Source organism: Daucus carota, chromosome 1 (assembly GCF_001625215.2).
Source record: "Daucus carota subsp. sativus chromosome 1, DH1 v3.0, whole genome shotgun sequence".
NCBI lineage: Eukaryota > Viridiplantae > Streptophyta > Magnoliopsida > Apiales > Apiaceae > Daucus > Daucus carota.
Window position 1 is genome coordinate 22,969,032 of NC_030381.2, and position 26,553 is coordinate 22,995,584.

The following is a 26,553-nucleotide window of genomic DNA, read 5'->3' on the forward strand; positions in this document are numbered from 1 at the left end:
GATGTATGAAGAATTCAACATAATTTACAAGATGTGTGTGTGTAGGCTTACAAACTAAATTAGAGTACAAATTACAAAAGTAATCTAAACTCTTAGAAGAATCTAATGTAATGACCCTCCTCCTAGAAGTCATCAATCACAATTACAATACACCCTCCCACACATGATCACATATAATCCCCTTCAATTCTAGTTTGATTTTTCCTGTTAATTGGCGAGGCTCAACATGGTTCAGGATTGATCGAATAGCGTAGGAAATGGATTTCGAATGGTTAATGTCATATTAGGATTAAATCATGATGGGTTGACTAATGTCATAGGGGATATTCTCTTCATTTCTAATTCGTTCTTATTTGATTATGTGTGTGTAATTACATTTAACTAGAGGAAAATACTTAACATGATTGATCTGTAATTTAATATTTAAGCTTTAAAAAGATATATAAAGTGATTTAAAATATAATGAAGCTAAAATTACTGATAGTATTTTTGGTGAAAGTAGTATTTTTATGGAACTTAAGGAAAAAATGTTAGTAAAAAATAAAATTAAATCTACTTGTGAACTCTTTTCGTCCTTATTTAATTCTTTCTTCCCTGTCCTTCTCACATTTTGATATAGTTTTACAATCTTCTTTCAAAGATTTAATTGCAGTAAGATGGCCTCATTTATAAAAGCACACAATAATAAAAGTACACTAATTCGTTACTTGAATCTTCTCAAATACATACAAAAAACTACAAAACACAAAATTACAACACAATAAATCACATATCATATACACTAAAAAAACACACAAAAATGTAAAGGCACACAATAATAAAAGAACACTAATTCATCACTTGGATCTAATCAAATACATACAACAAACTACAAAACACATAACTACACAATACATCACATATCATATACACCGAATAAAGAGCCCACATGCATGCACAAGAGGTGAACAAAAGTTACCTCTATGTTGTGGACATTCGTAAGGCTTGAACAACTCAGCTTCTTCTTTAGGCCTCAATCATCACGCCATTTTGCTTCAATTACAGCTTTAGAGTAACTTAGGTTTAGGATTCGCTTGATCAGGGGTTTGGAATTGGAAAAGTTTCTTTGGAGGGAGTTTTTTGGTGAGGTGATATGACACTGAAGGGGCTTTGACATTGAATTATGAATTTACCCCTCTCATCAATTAAAAAATTAAGAATGTCTAACGTCCGTTAGTAACGAGTGATGGAATGCAATCGGGTGTTAAAAAATTTATACATGAGTCATGTGGGTGGTTACTTTTAAAACTGGGGTATTTTTGTGCAAAAAAATTATAACTGAGGCCATCTTACTGCAATTAAGTCACTTTCAAATTATCCCTATAGAGTTTCATTCCTTATATTTGACTTATAATTGATTGCATGGTTTTCTTTTTTAGAGTAGTTAATTATACAATTATAAGCTACTCTCTCTGTCCCTTTTTAGTTATCACATCTGTAAAAAAACACGCATATTAAGAAAAAATACATGTTATAACTTATAAGTTGTTTTCATTTATGTCCTTATTTATTATATTAAATGCTAAGTCATAAGTGTACATATTAGTGGTAAAGTCAAATATTGGAACTAACAATTAAGGGGTAAATATGGAAAAATATGTATAAATATGCATTGGAATAAGAATGAGAAAACTATTTAAGGATAATTTGTTTTTACAAATATGACAACTAAAACGGGATAGAGAAAGTATCATTTTAATGCAATAATAATTAAGAAGGATTATAAAAATAAGGAAATTAATTAAAGCATCTTTTAGCATATGAATTTTCAAAAATATCAAACGCTAATTGTGGTCCCACAACTGGCCAAGTACAAGCACGATTTAGTGCAGTTGCAGGAGACATCAGGCAATCCATGTTGATTCTTTCATGACTTTGAATACCAGTCAAGTCGGTCAAAATGCTACAAACACTGTGTTGTCCCTCCTTTGTTGCCAACAATTGACTGTTCACAGACATATTTTCATTAAAACAGAAAACGTACTGGTTATGATTAATTTTAAAGCAAGAACCGTAAGTGTTGGCTAAAATTCGAACTATTTTGCGAGTTAAAATACCTGGTTACATAAATATTATTAATTCGTAAGAGATTTAGTTATTCTAAATACGTGCTCAACGAAATTAGATAAATAAAAAAAATTAATATAAGAACATGAACATTTATGTGATTTAAAGATTATATCAAATAATTATAAAATTATCATTAATTTATACATACTAGATAATGGACATCTTTCCCATTATAAATCATCTGATATTATTCTAAATAATTTTCCATTCGTAACTGACAAAAGAAAATCACCTACGAATTTGTGGTTTAAATTAGTCTAAACATTTTTAAGTTAATCAAAAACATAATTAGTTGAAGAATTTTATTTGTCTGTGTAATTTGTATTTTCTTTCTTCGATAACATTACGGTTGGTTAAAATGATAGAAAATATTGATTATATAAAATTTATCGTGCAAATATTTTTTTTTGTTTAATAATAAGTAGCTTGTGCACTGGCTTGAGATTTCATTTTAAATATCGTGCTTAGTGTTTAATAATTTATATGGGCTTTTTCATTTAAATTGGCTTCATTTCAAATATCCGAACTGTGCTAAAATTTACACTTGGGCTTTTAAGCTCCGAACTGTGCTAAAATGGACCGAAAACCCAGGTATCCATAATTTTATATCCCCTCTCTCTAATTAGTTGTCATATTTAATTTTTCATCAATTAAATTAATCAAAATTTGACTAAAATTTATATATATAATATAACTCTAAACATGTATATAAATTCTGGCAAAAAGAAAAGAAAAAAAGACATTTATAAAAATTATCTCATCATAATATCAAGTTGATTTATTGAAAATATATTTTACAGTTTTAAAAAATAATATTCGATTGAAAATGGGACAATTTGAGAGCCTAGGAATTGATAGAGTAGACTAATTGGGTGTTTGCCTGGGCTTAAAGCCCTGGCTTTAAGTCATCTCTCGTGTTAAAGCTGAAAAATGTCTGTTTGTGTAATAAGTTAGAGTCAGCTTAAAGTCAAAAATAAGTCAGAAACTGACTTAAAACCAGAAGTTAGTTTGAGGTACTTTTTCCAATAGCTAAATTTTTTTGGACTTTTTTTTGATAAAAATTACTCCTAAATCATAAGTTACTCATAAATCACTTTTATTTTTATTATTATATTTTTAATACCTCATAAGTCATTCATAAGTCAAAATTACCCAAACAGACATTTTAAGTTGTCAGCTTAACAGATAAGTCACGTTAAGTCATAAGCCGCATTAAGTCATAAGTTATAAGCTCAGCCAACCGGGCTCCTGTTAAATAACATTATCTAAGAGCATCTCCAACGACGTTGGCTAAATGGGATCGATAAGAAATTATGTAAAATTTACTGAACTTGTAAAGACATTTTGCTTCAACGGTATTGGCTATATTGGTTGGCTATAATTTAAAAATAGTATGTTATTAATATTTTAGATTGTTAAAATAGAATATATTAGTTCAATATGGTAATAAATGATGTGCAATCTTCCTACAGATTTCTTACAGACTTGAAGAGGTTCGACAAATTTAGCCATCCATATGAGGTTGGCTAAAATTATAGACAACACCTAAGTATGGTTGGAATTGAGTTTTTCGAGCTGTTGTTTAAATTTATTTATTTTTAGGATGCCAACTCACCTTTTAACTAATGGTTTTCAATTGTTAGAGATGCTCTAATGCCTTGCTGGAGGGGTAATGCCTTGCTATAAAATAGCGCTCTTTATCACAATTCAATTAATAATGTCTCAAACAAACTCAGGAAAATATAATTCTGAAAATATGATCTCAAATATCACCTAAGAACGTTATATCATTTAATATTTATAATTTTCTTTTTTACAAAAACATATATCATATACCATTTATCATCTTTTTAGACTCATTTCAAAACCATAATAAAACACATTCAAATCCCATCTATCATCTCTAAACTCATTTCAAACTCACAAGAAAACACATACAAATCCCAGTAGCCCACTACTTTATCTAGCTCTAGAAGCCAAACAAACCAAAGCCTATCTAAAATTCACCTTAAATACAACATCAGTGTAGCGAATTATAGTTTTAACCCCTAAAGCTACATGTAGTGTTTTGACGTGGTTTGGGATTATATTTTCAGAATATGATATTCATGTTATTTTAATTTCAAATTATGATATTTCGGATTTTTTCTCATGCTATACGAGCACCATATAAAGTTGATGGTTAATTTAGCTTTGAAACCCAGCTATTTATAGGTGTTGGCCCTTGGAGTCACATGGTTGTTGGCCCTTGAAGTCACGTTAAGCACATATGACAAAGTCACGATTGCCATGGGTTTTGACTGTCACACCAAAACGCAAGTTCGGTTTGCGTTAAACACAAAACTCAACTTTGGTTTTCGTTTTAATTTTTTTTTTAAATAAAATTATGCTCAGAACGCAACTTTAAGTTGTGTTTTACCTCCTGAACGCAACTTAAAATTGTGTTTGAATATTGTCTTTTTTTAATTTTTTTAAAATTAATTTAATTTCAAGTATAAATAAATCATTCTAAAACCCAAATATGAACCCTAAAATTTTAAAAACTAATAATCATTTTAAAGATTAATTTTTTAATTTGGTTCCACGACTTTCAGGCCTTACGGTCAATCCGAAACCCTAGTTTCCAGTCAATTTAATTTCACTTTGAAGTATAAATAAATAATTCTAAAATCCAAATGTGAACTCTAAAATGTTAACAACTATTAATTTACGTTCCAATATTAATTTATTAACCGGTTCCGAGGCTTTGAGACCTCACGATCCCAAAGCCTCGAATTAATTAAGGTTTAGGCTCGAGGGTTTAAAGCCTAAATCTTAAACCCTAACTGTCAGTCAATTTAATTTGAAATATATAAAAATCATTCTAAACCTCAGATATGAACCTTATAAAATGTTAAAGTTGTTAATTTCAAGTATTTTTTTATGAATAAATACCTAGAACATAACTTTGTGTTACGTTTCTAGTCATTAAAACGTAACTTCGTGTTATGTTTCTACTTATTTGAAAAATGAAAACGCCAAAATGTGACTTCGTGTTGCGTTTTAGTGAAAAATGTAAAACTCAACTTGAAGTTGAAGTTGTGTTTTGAACTGACAGTGAGGGCTTTTTTACCGGACAGTGACATTTGGGGCATTATATACTGAAATTGTGACTCTGAGGACCTTTTCTCGCTATTTATTGACATACATCGATACTCTACATCTTTTGATTAAAGTGTTACAAATCATTTGGAAGGGTAACTCGTAGAATCAATTATTCTGATCACTGGCTATATGAATTAATAAGGAAAAAAAAATTCTGACCTGTCTAAATGAAGAATTCATGTATCTAAATTATCTTCACAAATAAGCATACAATAATAGGATACTACATAGAGCAACCCCTTCTCCTATTGCTCTACACGACTACATGTAAAGTTAGAGGTATAGAATAAGAGTGACCTGTTCCGTCTCCATGCTTTGATTTCTATTTGTAAAGACCTACATAAATCAAGTCGTAACGTCTAGGTAAGCTAGTCATCAATAATGCATTGACTTGCAACCAATAAATTAAAACTAGAAACAAACCAGTGATGAATGGCCATCAGAACAGCTATGAAGGATTGCTATACAGAAAGCAAAAGCGCTTCTCAGGATGATTGTGGAGTTTGTAAGATGGTCGCATTACTGTTCTCAGATAAATTCTGTTGCCCCTGGAAATAGGGATGAAGATAATGGACTCCATCGAGATAAAAAGGCGTTTGCATCTCTATTAGTCGAGAAACCTACATGATGCGATATTTGTTAGTTACTCATAAGTTAATTCAAAATTAACATTACCCATATGGACACCAAAGTTATAACATGTTAGAGGATGCTACTACATCAGCTGTTTATCGGGCACTATATCAAAGACTATAAATATCCCTAACAGCTGTTTATCGGACATAAGATAAACTAAGTATTCCTAAGTCCTAACAGCTGTTTATCAGAGAATAGGTCAAAGACTATAAATTTGCGTAACAACGATAACAACCACAAAAATAATCATAACAACAAATTTTTTGAAAAAGAGATTAAACATTGTTTTAGCTGTATAGCCTATAGGATGCATCATCTGTATTCTAGATGTTCATATGTAGATAAAATTTGTTCAGGAAAGAAATATAAGAATATGAACGAACTTCAATATCCTGATGGTTTATTTGTTGTAACTTGTCATGTTGTAATTCATATTTATTGGCTAGAGTTTGTAAAGGTAAATAATATATTCATGTACACAACATTGTTTTAAATGTATTCTAGGAACCAATTAAGGGACTGGAACCAAAAACAATGAGATTATGTTTAAAACCTTCGGTCGTTTGCCCCATGCCAAGGGAATGTACTTCTATGTAGGACATAAACGAAAAGGCACACATGATGGTAAAAACTGCAAGTTATCAAAAGGTAATTTCGAGCCCAAATAACCAAATATGATGGTATATCCTAACTCTATGACATATTATCAATTAAAAATACACTTACATCTATATATTAGTATACTATAACTATCGATTAATTTAATTATCCCTTAGACCAACACTTCAACCAAGTAACTGGTGGTGCAGAAGCGGGTCTCATGGTCCTAGCTAGTGGGTTATTTGGGCAGTAGACAATAGCTAGCACTTTGCATGCATACAATTTATTATAGCTCTTTCTAATGTTGTTTTACACTAATTTTAACTGCATGCGTTTATTGCCTAAACAGATATTATTACCCAACTCCACTGTCCATTGCTTTGCCTTTTGCTGCCTTTTTGCAGTTTCTCAAAAATATTTTTAAAAAATTCAAATTTCCATGCCAAAACTCTTTAAAAAATTTAAAAGTTGTGGACTTGTGGGTCTTAATGGGAAGGCCTATTTACTCTCTTATCTAGGCATTGGGATTAGGTCTGCGTACATTACGACGACTCTGGACCTTAGTTCCGACTGGGACTGAATGTGTCTGGTTTGCTTATAGATTATACTTTGCTTTTCATCTGCTTCTTACAGTGATTATTCTGTTGTTATTCAGTACATCCCTATTCCAATAGTAATACTTACAGCTCTTCGGAAGGCAAACATCTCCTCTTGACCAGATAGCATCGAAACAATGCCAGTTGGGTTACCTCCTGCACTAACATTGCCCTCTGCTAAAACATCTCGTCGGAGTTTTGCGCCTTCAGTTTCTGTTTCAAACTGGAAACTGTCAAGAAAATTACAAACAATTAGGTAACTGGTAAATCTATAACAGAGGATACTCGTCAGGATGATGCTTATAGAAGTTTCATAAGTGAAAAATGGAATAAAGAAATAGAGAAATGAAAAACTATAACCAATCAAGATTGTTTCGGATAAAGTATTCTTATATAGAATATATGACAATGTTCTGAAAAAGCAGAAACTTTGAATGACTTCAGTTATATATGCAACGATTCTTTATCTATACATATAGGAGACAGACTTGCTAAACCAGAAACAGAGACTAAAACACGCACAGAAACTGGAGAAAAGGTTGGAAACAGGAAAAATAGAGCAATAATATAAAATAATATGATCGTTTCAATATAGCTATCCTACAAAATAAATCAAGGCTTCCTGCTTTACTGGTAGATATCGCATATATGGATATCAGCATCTAAAGGAACTATAACAAATCCGAGCTTATCTTATACTGCCAGCAATGAAGGTGATGAAAATTATTAGCACATGACGGGCCAACAGCATCAAAGAAACTATTAGACATTCACACATTATGTACTGCTGAAGACAGCTTGCGATGACGTAATTTGCAAAAGAATACCAGAAAAAACCAATAAAGTAGATTAATGGTAAACAACAAAAACTACGAGTTCACATGGCTATGATTATTCTCGAAACAGATAGTTTACCGAATCAGATAATTGTTTTAGAGACAATTTTAAAGTTAAAATTGCCAAGATAAACAGTTATCCAACAATAACACTAAAAAACCAAAGAAAAATATTTCATATCAATGAGCAAGTTTTGTATCAAATGCAATGCCAAAAACCAAAGAAAAACATCTCATATGAAAAACCAAAGAAAACCTTTGTGAAAAGGAGAACATGTGAAACAAGACTACATCATGTTTAAAAGTGATGCTTTATAATGCCAAAAATTTAGTGCCACTTGACTTTTAATAGATATATTCATTGAAAATGCAAAATGATTTTTTCTTATAAAATTGGGAATCATTATACATTCTCTACAATTATATACCTGCCATCCAAACAAAATCGTTCATATTAGATTCTGATAAAAAAATTTTGGTCCTCACTTAAACATACTTCAAAAAATATTTAGTACTTGAAAGCATTCGATATTTCGATGTAGTGAATAACCGATTTATAACTTTATGCAGATTACATTTGGTTACTTTCAAATATTACAAATTCATTATGGCCTTTTTGGGAACTTGAATTTCATTTGAAATTCTGGATTTGATGAAATGACATGTTTGGATACACAAAAAATTGGATTTGTATTTCATTTGAAATCCGGGAGATTCAAATACAAGTAAAAGTTGAGAATTTGAAATGACACCTCAAATCATGTCATTTGAAATGAAATGCATGTTCCCAAACACAATCTAATATTAAATGCTCACATGTGTTTTATTGTTTTATCCTATGTACAGTTAATTTTTGAGCTTACATATTACTGTATAAATGTGTCTGTGTGTTTCTATTAGATGGTTGAGTTATTTCTGACTAGTAGGATGATTTCCCTTTCTGACATATATATTTCCTTCCACTTTCTACTTGATACCTAAATGTGGATTCTATATTACAACATATAAGCAAATGTTTTATTAATATATCAAAAATAGGGAACAAAAGAAAATCAAAGGATATGCTCTGGACTGAAAGACTAACTGTACCCAGTCGGCCAAGATACTCAAGTGATAGAGAAAGTAAGAAAGGGACTGGCTCCATAAATATGTCTAAAAACCATGTAATCCAAAAATTGGATTAAAAATCACTCTATAACACTTACCTTTCAAGATCAAAAAGTGTCCCCTCTTCAGTTCCTTGAAATAGGTCATCAATAGAAGCAGCTGCAGTACAAAATAGGCAGCAATGATGATTGTACAGTTCATCGACAAGGGTTATAAATCTACGTGCCTGTAAATTGGAAGGAAAAAACATCTCAATATGATTATCACAATTTGCAGAGTAAGAAATATAGATAATTTGAAACCAAATCTCAGAAATCTGCTAATATAATTCCAACAGAGGACTGACTGGAATGAGTCTAAGTTGTTGAGTGTAATACTTCATATTATTTTTCCTCTTTTAAAAATTAACTTACACCCTTATATTTCAGGACTTATTTCATCCTGATTTTATATACTCCATAAATATGTCTAGGAATGTAGGCAAGCAGGTGTAGCCAGGTATAAAGTGAGTATCACATGCCACTTGGGTAAGGACCAGATCTCATAAAAAGATCAAATTATTTCTAATACATGTATCTAAAGGAGAAATCATTTCCCTATTCATGTTACGTTTAGACAATTTCCAAGCTTGAAGTTGGAAATTAATATAGTATGGCTGATTTGTTTAGAAAACAGGGTTCTCAATAATATTATACTTTTAACATCATAGTAAAAACTAAAAAGTGAAAACCAGTATCATGTTTACTGTAATACTCTTGTAAGCCAACAATCTAGGGATCATCCTTTGTGTAACCAACAATAAATATTAATTATAAATAAATTGAGATTATCTCCGTAGAGAATTTTCTATCAATGACTATGCTTAGCGCTCAAACAATAGAAAGGCAAATAACATTAGTTACAGACTCAAGGAAGTTTCGGATTAGAGGTGCTAAATATATGGCTTACTAAATAATAAAATTATTGATTTCATGATAGACTTGATTTATACAGTGGTTTATGAGATTCAGTGGTAATTTGTATATGTAGCCCAGGACATGTATTAATTGTAGCACGAAAGGCACATCATGTGGAACATTAAGGACATATCAGCTCACATGTAATAGTTGTTTATCATTTAATTTAGGCTGGTACTAACATAGGCTAAGGAACTCTCTTGAAGCTTTTTTTTTAAAGTAATATTATTGATGCTTAGTGGTATGAGGAACTTAGAGGTCCCATTTGCAGTAGTTCAAGCATTGGTTTCTTATATTAGTAAAATGGATGCAGGCATTCATTGTTTAGCAGATATTAAGATATTATATATAAAAATGGTAAACTGCAGGAATTTAACTCTCACACACGCAATGCCTCCACTAATACTTGAACCCCCCAACTTTTTACTTGAGGTGGACCGACAAGTCGACACTTGAGCTGTGATAATCATCTGTGCATGCAAAGTTTTAACTTGGCAATATCATTTGATTTTATAGTACTTATAACTTTTAGGGAATAAATCATGAATGCTTACATATAACCTATAAAAAAAAAATGAACAAGGGCGAGCAAGCAAGGTGCTTGTAGAAACTTAAGAGGAAATTTGATACTTATGGTAACAGTAAAAACAACAAAAGTTATCTCTGGGATTCCATAGTACATTATTTGTTCTTTTAAAAAACAGCAACTGTTACCATTTGAGTTTCTAGTTAGACAACATCCTACCAAAAGGCATTTTACAATGAGATATTTGGTTAGCTGGTTTTTGTAAGAGCTAATAATACAAAGTGTAATTAAATTGAAATGTTTTTGTTTGTCTTTTGGCGAATCTATTTTTGATTAGGGGGTAACAAATGCAATCTTGTATGAAACCTGGGTAAAAGCATAAATGAGTTTGCTACTTTCTTGATTTCTTCACTTAGTTCGGTCTTCAAATTAAGAAAACAACTTACAACTCGTACAATACACGGGCTTTCATTAATAATTTATATTTTAATGGTATTTATATAGGAGTTCGAGCTCATTTATCAATGTACAGATATCATAGCAGTTTGAGCACACAGAGATGCCTTGAATTATCTACAAAGTTGAAAAGTTAAATGTAGCAAAAAACTGACTTACAAATTCACATCAATTTTAACCAAGTGGAATTAAGCAAAAGCAGTTGAATATATGTTAAAAATTTGACCATAATAGGGATGGCGAAGAGGATCTCTTCTTCTGTATGCCAAATAGGATCGAGCAGGGGATTGGGGGGGGGGGGGGGGGGGTGCTAAAAATAAATTGAAACAAAGTGGCTTGGTGAAACTTAATAACAACTTGAGATTATATATACTATATTACATTAGCTAGGTATTAATCAAGGATATCTTAAATGTATATTATCTCACTTTTTCCCGTTTAAACAAAATTTGAATTGGGGATACATAGTGATAAAAATTTATTGATATTTATTGATTATATATTTACAAGTATGTATATATATATAGGGTTGCACATCGGAAAGAACTCCTTAAGAGAAACAACAAAAAAGAACAATCTTATAATACTACTTTTTTCATAAAAAATGGTTAGTTAAAATTACAATCACAAAGTTTAACAACACTTAAGCTTAAAATATTGTATCTCATCCTAATTTATAAAATCAAATGTTATAAAATTATGCATAGAATCCAAATATAATCTTATATATATATATATATAGGGATGGGTTCTGGTACAAACTTACAAACTTTATGCGTTCAACACGTATATAATTTGAGTTCAACATTTTTTTAACATATTTTGTTAAACATCGATTAAAATTGTGTTGAAGAAGTTCATAAACTAATTTTTCAATGTAAGAACTAAGTTAAACGTATGATATAACTATTATTTATGTTTCTAGACCCTACCCAAACCCCAGAGGTATTGTTTAAGCATCTATATAGATATATTCAACACAATGATAATTAGTGTTCAACACTCGATGTTGAACCCCAGTTATAAATGTGTTGAATGCACGATTTATTTATGCGTTATTTTTAAAAATTGTGATGTTTTTTGAAGAATTTTCAACATTGATACTTTCTATAACTAAGGATTAACACGATGGGGCAATAAAAAAAAGTTTGTAAGTTTGTAATTAAAAAAAAAATTATTTGATCATATCCCTATATATATATATATATATATATATATATATATATATATATATATATATTGCATGATGAATTTTACATAGAATCATGTTATGTTTAATCATATTTATTGTTAAACCCATTTTAGATGCTATTATTATTATTCACAATGAAAGGTCAACTAGCTTAAAATTAGAATCTAAATCAAATTTTAGATTAGCTTTTATAGTGTTTTTTATTGTTCTAAGGGTGTGTTCTTTATGGAGCAATGACATGTTTATAAATACACACACACAACACTGATACATTTATTTATTGTAAATTCTACTAACAGCTAAAAAAAGTTCAACTCTCATATCATTTGTCATTATGCAGACATTATAGATATGATACCTGGTAATGGACTCAAATGAGCTCAAACTCCTATGAGATCCACATAATGACAAATGATGATAGAGTTACTATGTGGAACTCCTCCTTTATGTATCAATCACATATAATTTGTGTCTGTGTGTATAGATACTTGTAAATATTGGGGGTGTTTGTTTCTCGGAAGCAGGAGCTGCTTCCAGCTTCTGCTTTTCTTGATCGGTTTGTGTAAATAAGCAGAAGCACTTTTAAGAAGCTGAGAATGCTAGCTTTTCTTTCAGAGCTTCTGCTTTTTTACCAAACAGTTTATTAACTTATTTACTTCTCACTTCTACTCCACTTCTGTGATTTAAGTAAAAAAGCACTTCTTTTAAGATAACCCAAACGGCCCCATTTAATCAATAAATATCACTAAGTTCTTGACTGTATGTATCCCCAATTAAAATTTTGTTTCAAAGGAAAAAGTTTGATGATATGAATTTCAGATATCCTTAATATATACCTAGCTAATGTGATATAGTATATATATATAATCTCAAAGTATTACAAACTGTCACCAAGCCACTTTTGCTTTTAACACTTTCTCTTCCAATTGATTTTTAGCCCCCACGCAATTAGGTTAATATAGAGGCATGGCTTCTTCAGCAATCCCCATGAAAAACATGTACTACATGTACTGCTAAATCCTATCTGGTATATGGAAGAAGAGATCCTCTTTGCCATCCCTAATTTATCTTTAAATTCAATCTAGCTTACAACCGGTGAATGCACGGGCTTTCTTTGATATTTTATATTTTAATTGTTATTTATAGAATATATAAATTTAATGAAAGTATAATGTTAGTAGTAAAGTGTCCTATGGTAAAATTATTTAATTTTAATATGTTGTTGATGGGAATCAAACCTTTGACCTTTGGTGGTCTTTTGAATTTAAAATATAAAATATATATTGGATTGGATTTAACGTTAATTATCAATTTGCTTTTAAAGATTTAACGTTAATTATCAATTTGCTTTTAAAGATTTAACCGTTGTTATTGAAAGGGATAACCAAAGAAGTTGACCATACCTTATTCAGGTTATAGTATAGTACAAATATGTGAATATTTAGAATAGTTTCACCCCCTGAAAATAGCCAACTTACATGAAATCCTTAACACTACTGCATTACATTACATTCCATTCCAAAATTAACTTAATTTATAAATACTATATAACTGAAAGTTTATCAGTACAGCATAAAATTTTATTCAATGTTCACTTGGTTTTATAAATAGTATATAACTGAAAATCAGATGGACCTCAACAGGGACTAATATTTATACTTCAATTCACATACTGACATTAAGAAATAACTGATTTCTTGTTTACTTCTCAGATAGATGAGGATTCTAATTGGTCATTTACTTTTGCATGAAAAAGCAAAAATTGTCAAATTAGGTAGATAGCATGCAGATACTTATAATTGAAAAACAAAAGGCCTACTCAATGTGAATACCAAGTTACAGAAAGTAGGCTTAATTATAAGAAAATTGTTGAATAGATTACATTCAAGGTCATAAGAAAAAGACTCTAGGATATTACCTTGTCACGAATTTGCATGCTCATTACAGGAACACCTGAAATAAAAATTGTGTGGTAGTTTCTAGCTATTGCGATATAATCTGCAGCCCCAACCTGATAATTCAAGTAACTAATAAAAAGAAGAAACTATAGTGAAATATGAAACTTTAACATATACAAAGCTTCATGGAACAGAAAAGTGAAAAGTGACTGAGAAAAAACAGAAGCAGAAACTAGCAATACTTTTTTATGAAAAGCAAGTCATGTAAATATCATGTAATGTTATTTGACCTTGATGCTTAAAAATTAGAATACAAGATGTTACAATGAGCAGCTTTAATTGGGCAATTTAATTAAAAAGTACATCTTGTTATAATTGTGATATCAGAAAATAAGATGGTAGCTATAGTTGAAATTCGTTTTAGCGTTTATCTTGTTATTGTTTGCTACTGTTTTCAGTTTTTTATTTCCAAGAGTGTGGACAAAATGGAATATGCGTGAAACTTCCAGTTCAGAATATTGCAATGACTTGAAAGTAAACCTCAAATAGTGCCATAGTTCAGAATTAGTAATATCTCTCTAAGATACATTGATTAGTAGGCAATTCACATACAATAATGTAATGAACACAAGCATCATACCGGGCGCCCACATAGATATTCGAAGCTGAAGCGTGCAACTCCGTTACAGCATTCAGGAACGTCCAAGGTTCTACAAATCAGAATACACAACATCAGAGAGCATGTAGTGCATTTGCAAGCATAAGTACTGAAATCGACAGGTACCTTCCAAACATCACGCTGATTGTACTAGATATGATCTTTCCACCATGTTGTGATGTGGTTTTACCCCACATGCTCTCGAAATTCTTGACAGCACTGCTATCAAGAGGCCAGAAGTAGTGGACCTGCAGATATTTGATTTAACACATCTCGACAATATATCTGATTTGAACTTACAAGTAGTTTATATCTCTCGAACTATAAAACAGCAAGGATTCACATGGCACATTAATGGAGAAAAATTAAGCATGTCTAAAAAGAACGCATAGCATAATGAGAAACTTGATATGAATGAAATACAGACAATAAGAATTTTAACTTAAAATATTAGAATTCTACCTGACCAGTAATGTAATAATTCAAGTAGAATTCAATAGAGCAGTACATTGTGTTGGAAACATGTGACTAAAAAAGTATTAATATGGATGAGTGAAAAAGTATAAATATGGAGTTTAGATTCCCGAGAAGTTATACAAAACAGAACTCCTATCAGAATCTCGTTGCATCTAAATTCTGTCTTTAGATTTACTTGGGCATATGTGATACCAACTAACTTGATCGCCCATTAAAAAGTAATTTCTGTGTCCATATGGGTAAAATCTTATAGTAGTACAATGACTCATGCTTCAAGCAAGATGATTAGACAAAGCAAATACTAACAATGCTCAAGTTTCTAGAGTTAATATATTTGCAACTATGGTAGGATAGTCAGGCAGGGCTTCGGATTGTTTCTAACCCAGCATTTCATAAGAAAACTATATGTATATGCCTATAGTCATTTTTCTTAAGTGAAGATATAAGCATTAAAAGATATGAGAACGTCTTGCAAATGTTTCGAAGTACTAGGGACTGCCGAGAACTACTTATGACCGTGGCAACCAGAGCATGGTTAATATATGCAATACAGCTTGAGAGAACAGAAAGTATTATCATTCATCTATGCAGGTCTATATCGGGTATGCTTCCACATAGATAATATTTGAAATTAATAGACTTGTCACCTTCTTTCTATCCATCTGATTCGAATGCAGATGATCCATACATGAGTATACAACAGTGAGACTGGAACTTTTATTGTCTAAAACCAACCTGGTCTATGGATCTTTGTGCTATGAGACGGCGATAATCGATTTCACTTCCTATCAGGACATTTTTACACTGTTCCTCCAACTTTGCCAGCAATTTTAGGAAGATCCCACGCTGCATTCCATCCTGATCGCACACATAACAATTGCAGAATATCAGCAATTGAATTAAATATCTGCCAAAAGATTTTGCAATTGGGGAGAAACATATAGGGAAGACTTAAGACGCCTTCTAAGATTTACAGGCAAGATATATTGCTAAATTTGTATAACATATACTATTAATTCAAGCAAACAAAAGGAATTAAATAAATCAGTAGAATCAGAGAAGTCAAGCTTTTCAGATAATTTGAGGGTGCACCTGATTCAAGTCCCGAGGTGCTCGGTTACTGGTTGCTACAAGAACAGTTCCGGTGCTCAACAATCTGCTTAGAATTCCAGATAAGGCCACAATAGCAAACACATCAACAGTCTGTAATAAAAAAGAAGAAAATTTAAGCAAAAAGAATCAGTAAAGAACACCCTTACAAAACAATACGGGTGTTACCTGTATTTCGTCAAAACAAAGTATGCTAGCTCCTCTTCGATCTCCTTGGCGATTAACAAGAAACTTATCTGCAACGGCTGGAAGAATGTTTTGAATGTGTACCTCTTGCTTGTACCTTTCTTCCTCAGCTACCCATTCTTTGACATTTGAGTCAACAGGAAGATTCCGAATCCAACTAGCAATGCTCGACTGTAGAGACTTTTCTTCCATTTGCTTCTTCCATATTTTATGCATATGTTCATTAATTTCAAGCATGGCCTGCATATTAAATCAACAGAAACAATCAGCTACACAGAAATAACAAGATTAGCATATGATAGTAGATTTGTAAAAGTCTGAGACTCTGAGGTGTCAGGCTGGTTATTAGAAGCAAGCTAACATATGTCTGAACTCTAAAGATAATCCTCTACTATGAAGATAGTTCAAAGAGACGATTCTCAAATTTTATAATGTATACCCACGCTACTAATATAATACTAATCAACACATAATTGAACTCATTGTTCCCAATCTTACTCCTATTAACTACATAATATGAATTTGGTCAAGCACTGTTGAGGTTGCACTTTTGTGGTTGCTGCACCAATAAATATGGGGAATGAATAGTTGTATGTAAAGTCCAAAGGTACAACAGAATCAAAATTTATACATGATTTATGCAGTCTTTAGTTGGTGCGACAAATGCTCAGATGTCAACATTATTACTTGAAATGGAGATTTCTTGCAGGCACAGCCCTTTGTTTTTAAAAACACAAAGTTTTGGTGAGTTTGTAATTTTTATGTTGAAAAAAAACAAATGTCCTTTGAGGATTTCTGAAATGTTCTAGGAATCTGCATGATCTGAATGCACCCTAATCTTTGGCAGCGAGCATTAAACTCTAGAAGGCCAAATAAAATTAATCTTTTTCGGCAAATTTAATAAATTTGCCGTTCTTTCAAGAAGAGTCCATTTCTCACTCCAATCAGTCCTCTCGCTGCTTTATAAAATATCAATCAAGAACCTAAAAAGTAAAAACATATGGGTGGTGTCAATAACTTTACTGACTAATGTGGACAATTAGACAACAATATTTTTCCCAACACGATTAGTACAATGACTCCCTATAAGTCATTGCATACTGACCCTCAGCAATATTCTTCCCAAATCAATTGCTGCAATCCTCGATGAGTCATTGCATGTTGACCCTCAGTTAGCGCGCAAGATTACATAGTTGAAGATTTATTAACTGGGCATGCATTGGTGTTGAGAAAGATATAGAAGCTAAAACATTTATCTTTATAATTTGTTCCCAGTCAGACATCATACGGAATTTGTTCCAAGAATTTAAGGATCAAACTCATCTATAGAGTCCTATCGTTAACATTTGCAATAACACAGCAAGACCTCCTATTACCATGATTCTAAACATTACACTAAAGGTCATCCGAGGGTAGAAGAGACAGATCAACTGCCAAGAGCATGTGTGGGAAATTGGGGACCAAGTGGTTGAGGAGTATACTCCCTCCGTTTCTTTTTTCTTTTCCTATTTGTGATGTCGGTATTGTTCATAACATGAGACAAATTACTAATTTACATCTAATCTATAAAACTAAATATAATCATGAGTGATTTTATTGGATTCGTATTCACAAGTACTTTAATACGGTGAAGTTTTTATATTTAATACTAATACGAAATGAAAGATATTAATGATCAAAGATGTGTGTTGGCAAACGTGAAAAACACAAACAGTAAAAGTATTTAGAGACGGAGGGAGTATTATTTATGGGACGGGAAATAAAATGGCACAAGAATTGTGTACTTGGTTGTGGGAGTACTGAGCCACTCAAAAAGCTCATTACACAATCCTTTATATTTATCATTATCACTTTCATTAGTTCCATACCTATCATTTCCTTTATACTACTGTTGATTTATCATTTTGGGTGTTAATCTGTTGCAAAATAATTTGTTTAAGGTATCTATTTACATAGAGATAGAGAGAGTTGTTATTCAGATATTAAAAGAACCCAGGCATGAATGGTAAAATATGTATTCCCATGTCCATCTTGAAACCACAAATATCTCATTCAAACATAAATAGAAAGGACAAAAACTTGGGCCAACTACATGTTAAAGAGAACACCCAACAGCAAGACCAGAAAAATACTCACTTCATGAAAGTGAAACCTCCTGCGATGTTTGACAATTCCTTCTGTGGCGCTATAAAACATATCCATGAGCATTGTCTTTCCTGCAAAATGCACATAATATTTTTTGGTCAACTTGGACATTTGAATACTTATTTTGTTCGGCTAATGTAGAAGCAACTATATTAAGAATATGAGTTTTGGTAACTGTTCATGCTAAATTTTACTCCCTCCGTCCCACTGGTTTATATACACTTTTCTTTTTTGGATGTCCCATTCAATTCTATACATATCAAAACTTTCCCAAAATAGTTTACTTTTATAATATAAAAATCTCACCCACCCACTACTTTCATCTACTTTTCCAAATCTATCTATTAAATATTGATGGGTCCCACCACTTTACCCACTTTCTTTTCTCTTTCCCATTATTTTATACTACTTTATACACTTTTCTTAATCTCCGTGTACATTCCATATGTATATAATTCAAAGGGACGGAGGGAGTATAAGACAACAACAAAAAAACCAATTTAGGTGGAAAGCTGGGCAGAACCTTCCAAATCCAATCTAGGGTGACTAAATTAACATCTTTAAGTAAAGTGCAGAATCCTCCCTGGACTTTACATGGACTCGGAGCTTTACACTCCCAAAATTTGAAACATGTGGGACTACACCCAAATAACTTTGTAAACATCATATTGCATGGTTTCCTATATTTCAAAATTGTAAATATGTACTATTGCAGATTAAACCTTATATGGCTTGGGGCATTGCAACCGACTATTTAAACATTCTTGGTGACTGCTGAGTATGCATTTTATATTTAGGAGGTTCATAATCTCAGAGAATGTGAACTTCAGGTGCAACTTGTGATCTAGATAAGGGTGTAAACTATCATGAAATGTATGGAAGAGAAACAAACCACTTCCAACATCCCCATAAATATATAACCCTTTAGGAGCTGCAGGAAGATTAGGACGACGACCGCTCAGTGAATCCAACTTCCTTTCTCTGTTAAGGTATGAAACCCATTTACCCACTCCAGGTTCCATTTTTTGAGCTTTTCCCCTGAGTCAAAAACAAACTCCAATGGTGTAATTATCAAATATGTACTCCCTGGTGATTCAACATAAATGTAAATTTTAGTTTGACTGCACTCAAAATCATAATATGTGTTAACCAGATCAGTTCCCGGACTATTATACAATTGAGTAAGAATGACAAATGAACTATTTGTAGTTGATGATGTCACTCAATTGTAACTACAAATCCTGAAAATAATTTAAATCCTTCTATCTTGATAATTGTATTGTATAAATAGGGAAGACATTTTGATTTGTATAAATATGGAAGACATTTGCAAAATTGTACTAGGCATATTTATAGATTATCTCAATGACGACCTGATAGATTCTAGTTGACTTTTCATAATCCATGAGGTATAAACTATCTGCTTAATGGAACTTTAAACTGTGTGCATCATCTCTGAATGGTCAATGTTTCATAGATTCTATTTGTTGTTTGGTGCTATAGCTTCTGTTCTGAGCTCATTAAACACTAAATTTAGTACAAAGTCATTAAAAGGACATACAAAAATCAATTTGATATTCTAACAACTCATCACCCTGAATTATTTCACTTCAATACTGAATAGCTGTTCCATATTGTTTATTCCAAGTACAGGTTGGTGTTGTCATCAACTAGAGTTTTATTCAGTTAAAGAGGATATATTGTAATCTGTAACTAATTCTCCTATTTCTTCTATTTATATTCAAGAATGAAGAAACTCAGGAACTAAGAAAAATGCAATAGTTATCCTCTTAAAAGTTCAACTTAAGCAAATAATCTGGCAGAATACAGATAAGCCCGCAAGTATAACAAATTATCTTTATATTCCGGATACACTTGAAAATAGTTGCATGAATATTCGCAACATAACCCCTTAACTTCAAAAAAATTTCATGTGCTTAGCTTATATTTGAATATAATTAAAAAGGTGCGGCTCAAATGTTTTGTTTGGTCCTCCCAGTAATTATTATCTATAAGCAGTGACTGAAGAATTGTGAAACCCAAGTTACTTCGAAATTTCAAAACTCACCAAGACATCAAATTTTCAAAGATTCTGCTCCGACTTTTCTTAACTGACGCCATTGCACCTCCTTCCTGCTTGACCTCAGCTTCCTCCACTAAAATCCTACGTCTTTCAGTCTCCCTAGCCTCTTCCCATTTGCTCAAACTTACCTAGAAAAGATGCATAATATCAGATAAGCATTACTGGTTTCATTAAAGAACAGTTTCCAAATTTGAACCCACATGGTACTCCTCCATCTCCTTATCATAGTTCTCTAATTTTTTGACCAAATCTTCAAGCTCAGAAGCAATAGTTTCTTGGTAGGGATCATGTTGTAGCTTTCCTTGGTCAACAAGAGCCTTATATTGTGCAAGAGGTCCTGAACAACATGAAGTAGTCAAAAATATAATTCCGCGAGGGGGGAGGGGGGGTGCAAAAAATATTCTTCAATTTACACAAGAAGGTATTTTGACCATCATTCATGATTTTCACTTTTCTATTCTCTTCATAATTATACCATTTTTTTGTATTTGAGATGGTGTTTAGCTCATGGTTAGAGCCGACTTAACTGGAATCAGGACCTTTATTCCATGTGTTAGTGTTGGATTAGCAATTTAGTTGGTTGCAGTGGAACCTCATTCATTTCCCTTATGTGAGTAAATCTTTCCCTACCTACCCCTTGGGATTTCAATATTTCATACCATTCCTATTCCCTTCACTCTCACTAGTGATGCAAACACCAAAGTAATAGTCCACAGCCTTACCTTCACAATGTCTCTTCTCAATTCCTAAAGGGACGTTTGGATTGTTCACGGGAACAGGAATGAAGAGTATGGGAGTGAGATTTACTCGAAATGGAAATGATATGAAACCCAAGGTGTAGTCAGGTAGTGATTTGCCCTTGTAATGGGAACGAGGTGTTCCCTTCCAAGAAACTAAATTCCTAATCCAAACACTAACACATGAGTTCATGTTCTACCTCATTAACCATTAAGCAAGTGCCCAAAAAATTAGTGATAACATGTAAATCATCTTAAGCCGAACAAGCCGCTTCCATCGATAAGTCACAACTACAATAAAAAAAAGTACCTTTATTGTCACACAAAACAATAATCAACTAATCGTGATCATATTATTCTCCTCCAAATTAGTTTGCTATCAATCGAACCTAAACTACTCCAATCTAATAAAATAATCGTGATCACAATTATCAAAGCAATCGGACCAAAATCACAAAAAAAACAACAGAATCAATCTAAATTACACATTATTAACACACACATACCAATAATCAATGATCGCAAGATGAAACACAAGTGAATGAGTTAATTAAACCTGGGCGTTTGGAGAGAGCGGGAGGATTAGTGTGGTGAGAGCAGAAAGAACGAAATGCAGTTGTGCGAAACCCTAGAGAGAGAAAGCGAGAAAGCCTTGCCATATTTGGGGATTTTTTCATCAATTAGACGAGCTTTGAATTGTGCGTGTGTAAAAGTGAGCGAGTACATATATAGACGTGAGAGTAGCGCCAACCTGTGATACATGCAAGGGCAGGGGAGGAACGGGTGACGTGGCCAACGGTGCTGCCATAAGCTTTGTCATTTCGTTAGGCCTAACTTTTTGGTTTTAGACCCTTCCATTTATTACAAAAAATAACTAGGGTATTTTGCCCGAGAATTTGTATTATTTTAATTATTTTGACTATATTATTTAATATCTTAATTCTTGGGAAACCCTTTTATTAAGAAAATAAACATTAAAGAAATTTATTATTGATTTAATACAACGCGAATTTATCAAAAAATACGTATGATGTGTAGTTGATGCTAGGAGCATCTCCAATGCAACACCAAAACACCAAATTGGTGTTAAACTTGCTCCAATCCAACACCAAATTGGTGTAAAAATGATAACAAATGAATTGGTTGACACCAAATTTGGTGTCATTTTTACACCAAATTTGGAGTTTTTTTAAAATCCCCACTATATACTCACACTTTTTAAAGAAAGCAAATTTATTCCTTCAATGTTCCATTTAAAGTTGTTTTATCTCATTTTTTTATTCTTCAATCATAATCATTTTAAATTTTCTTTTTTACTATTTATTCACATTTTTTATTTATTTCAAAATATTATTAAATTTATATTATTATATAGAAAATATGTTTTTTAAAATACACAATTAGGTTACCAACAACCCATTTTTTATTTTTTTAAATAAGTTGTTAACATAATGATTGAAGTTTACTGCCCGTGCATGCAAACAAAGGGGAAATGGATTATATTGATAAGTCAAAAGAAGATTGTTTAAACTAGAACATAAAATGTACAACTCATATGCATCTAGAACAGAACTCACATGCAATTAAACACAAAGCAAATCATAAACATAGTTAAATTAACACTTCAATATTGATATAAATAACTTAAGAAATGGAATATATTCCATTTAATGTGGAAAAGATTCCTTTTGGTGTAGGAAATGGTGTTGATGAGTTGGAGTGAAATTTTGAATTGGTGTAGTTTTCGCACCAAATTGGTGTCATTGGAGATGGTTTAGTTTTAGATGTTTTGGCGTCAGCAAGATAAGTATCCGCAAAAACTATTCCGCTATTAGAAATTACAAAACACTATGAGAACTGAATATAATGTGATAATATTATTACAGAATTGGGATTTGTATAAATAATGGCTGCTATAAACATTAATATCCAAAAATAAAATTTATAGCAAAAACTTTATTATCAGAAGAAACGATTTAAATGATAAATTATTTTTGTCAATATCCATGCATCTTAAATTATCGAAAACAATTAAAAAGATGCATACTTCTATAGATAACTATAAAATTCGTACTAAAACAACAACAACAACAACAACAACAACAACAACAACAACAACATATTAGGGGGTCATTTGTTAACCTTTTAACGGGATAGAATGGAATGATTCAGCTGTTAAGATTGTTTGTGTTGATTCTGTAGATGCTGAACCAAAAGAAATCGGCTGGACGAGAACAATAATTCTTCTGGACGATTGGGTTTGCCAAAACTAGTATGCGTCGTCCAGACCTGTCAACCACGTAACTCATTGGCCATTCTTTCATAAACAAGTGCTAAATATAAACAAAATTAATATGTGTTTATTGAAGTTTGTAGTCATAAAATTATATATGTTATATTCAATATTTGTAAAATTATATTAAAATAATTTTTATTTTGTAATTGTGTAACTTTTTATATCAATCTATTATAAATTATATTATTTGATAATCATATTATTTTATAGTTTCAAATAATAGTTGTTTTGCCTTTTAAAAAATATTTTGTTGTGTGAAAAATATATTTTTTTCTATAACTATGTTTTTTACACTTGAAAATACATGTTAAAATTAGAATGACTATTACATTTAAATACAGGAATAAACACACTATAATTATTATTTATAATATTTTAATTGAATTCATCAATCACATATTATTATAATATATATATATATAATAAATAAAATATTTTCATTCAGAAATTAAAAATCTTCATTTATCAAATGACATCATTCATCCAGTATCCAGATTACCAATCATTCAAAAATATTAACCGTTCAGAATCTAAGGTTCAGATTTAACAAATGACCCCTAGGTCATATACAAAGGATAAGTAACAAAAAGCCCCATTTAGGCCATAATTTTAACTCAACCTAATTTGGGCGCGGTACCTTTCCTAACAGAGGTACGACATCGCTTTGTGAATTACAAACAGGAGAGCTGTGTCGAGAAAACCAATGAAGATAATAATCTCTTAAAGTCAATTGATAATGGGTCCGTTTAGTAATCGTGTTCAGTTGAGTATATAATGTCTTGCGAGTGATGCTTTTCGCTGAGTTAATTGCATTGATCTGCTGTTTATATTATTAGGTTTATGCGTACATATGAAAACGTGGATCATCTTCTTATAAATACTCATTCAAAATGTCCAGTATATTTCACCGATAGGCTGATTCCAGAGGTTAATTAGCTTGTTCTTAGAAGCCTAAATCACATCATACACAATTGTAATTGGTTCACAATGTGTTGCTTTTCTGCATTGCAAACATTTGTGCTGATTATACAAATTAAAGTTGTTTTATCATTGACATTATAGATGGTTCCTTCAAGAAGTAAAATAGTACCAAGCTTCATACTAGTCACCTATGGTCCCGAGGAGGATACTAATTGTTTGATAATTATTCTACCTTGACACAATTAATTAAAATTTAATGTATCATTTTGTGAAATTAAGAGACTATTCAGTGGAAATAATTAATTTATGCAGTATATTTATTTATGTTTCCTTTTATGCTTGGGTTGACTACAAAATGTAATGAGTGATGCGCTCGGTGATTCCCACCAACGTGAAGCTCCAGTTTCCAAATGGTCGTGAAATACATGCACACTTCAGAAACAAACTGAAAAGTCTGGTAAATCTCAAACCTCTCTACAATGAACTTGGAGGTGAGTTTTGTTTTTTCCTGATTTTTGAATATATCGGTATAAGAATCTTCAAAGTAAGCGTGATTAGGATTTTACTGAGGTGGAGTATCTGATACCAAGGAAAATCGCTAGAGTGCCGATTTATTGCCAAGGTATTGTGTTTGTTAATCTGAAATGAATTACAATTAATCGTAAATATCTTCATATGCTGCCTATAAAAATGAAAAACATTAATGTTAATCTGCAGATAAACTGGGAGGTAAAAGGTGGAAATTTATTGCACGTGCTTTGGGACAAATCTATGATAACGGGTCAATTGTAAGTGTTATTTTACGCAACTAAACATAACAAAAAACTTTTTATTATGAAAACAACCAGTACATCCTTATGAAAATGGTCCAAATAATTCTTTATTAAGACAGCCTATACCTCCTAGCTATTTGGAGAGATTCAAAAATCCAATCCCTGGAGATGCTACTGTAAAGCTTAGAAATGGGGAGGATTTTTAGTATTTTATAGTAAGGCTGAAGGAAGGCTATACAGATTTAAGTCAATTATTGAAAGGTCATACGTTAGCACTTATGATATCATTGAGTATCGTGGAGATGGAAGGTTTGTTATGGATCTTTATGATAACAACAGGACTGACAAACTCTTGCTTGATGAACTCATTATCATTGAGTATCGTGGAGATGGAAGGTTTGTTATGGATTTTTATATTAACTATAGAAAATAATATATATTATTTAAATCGAGAATTACAAATATGGGAGTTACAGTTTAAAAAATTGGGGGTTACAAATATAATAATAAATGTGATATGAGTTACATACATGCACACAGATATATATATATATAAGAAAAATTCTATGGAGACCACGTTTTCATCGGAGACCTTGGAGACCACTTATATTCTGCAATTAAAACACTACCAAATTTATTGTTTTGCTAAACAAGTAGAACATGTATGTTCTGCAACATCAACAAATGTTCTGCACACTAAACATGGTTTTGTAATGAAATATGTTTTTTAATGTTTTATTTGCCAAATGTATAAAATTTGCAAGATTGTCAATAAAATAATGATCTTTGTAGAAATGATTCGAAAAATAATTCGTTTTGCAATGTTTTTATGGAGTATTTTAGTTGCAGTTAGAGCTGTAAACGAGTCTAGTTGTTCGCGAACAAGCTCGACTCGACTCGACTCAACTCGGTTCGGTTCATTATCGAGCTCGAGTTCGCGAACAAAAAAATTTAATCGTTAAGAAACTCGAGTTGAGTCGAGTTTTACTAGTGTTCGACTCGAGCTCGATTCGTAATCGACTCGAGCTCGACTCGACTCGTTAAACTCAAACTCGAATCGTTAAAAAAAATATATGATTTTTTAATTTTTAATGTGTAAAAAAATATGGAT

At 31.7% G+C, this 26,553-nt stretch overlaps 1 protein-coding gene across 2 annotated transcripts; it reads right to left on the minus strand.

Annotated features, from left to right (window-relative positions):
* Window positions 1–5,333: 5,333 nt before the first annotated feature.
* On the minus strand, window positions 5,334–22,287 carry LOC108209027 (uncharacterized). Of its 2 annotated transcripts, XM_017379725.2 has the most exons (16): window positions 22,204–22,275; window positions 22,009–22,103; window positions 20,916–21,052; window positions 20,701–20,843; window positions 19,525–19,670; window positions 18,624–18,703; window positions 16,470–16,727; window positions 16,284–16,394; window positions 15,927–16,049; window positions 14,841–14,962; window positions 14,697–14,766; window positions 14,077–14,169; window positions 9,127–9,254; window positions 7,174–7,315; window positions 5,677–5,873; window positions 5,334–5,589 (listed from the first exon to the last, which is right to left on the minus strand). In XM_017379725.2, exons 1-15 carry the CDS (start codon window positions 22,212–22,214, stop codon window positions 5,739–5,741), a joined length of 1,794 nt encoding a protein of 597 aa, XP_017235214.1. In that variant the 5' UTR covers window positions 22,215–22,275; the 3' UTR covers window positions 5,334–5,589; window positions 5,677–5,738. The 2 variants fall into 2 exon arrangements, with proteins under 2 accessions (XP_017235214.1, XP_017235206.1); XM_017379717.2 differs by having other exon boundaries at window positions 22,009–22,287.
* Between the last annotated feature and the right edge of the window lie 4,266 nt (window positions 22,288–26,553).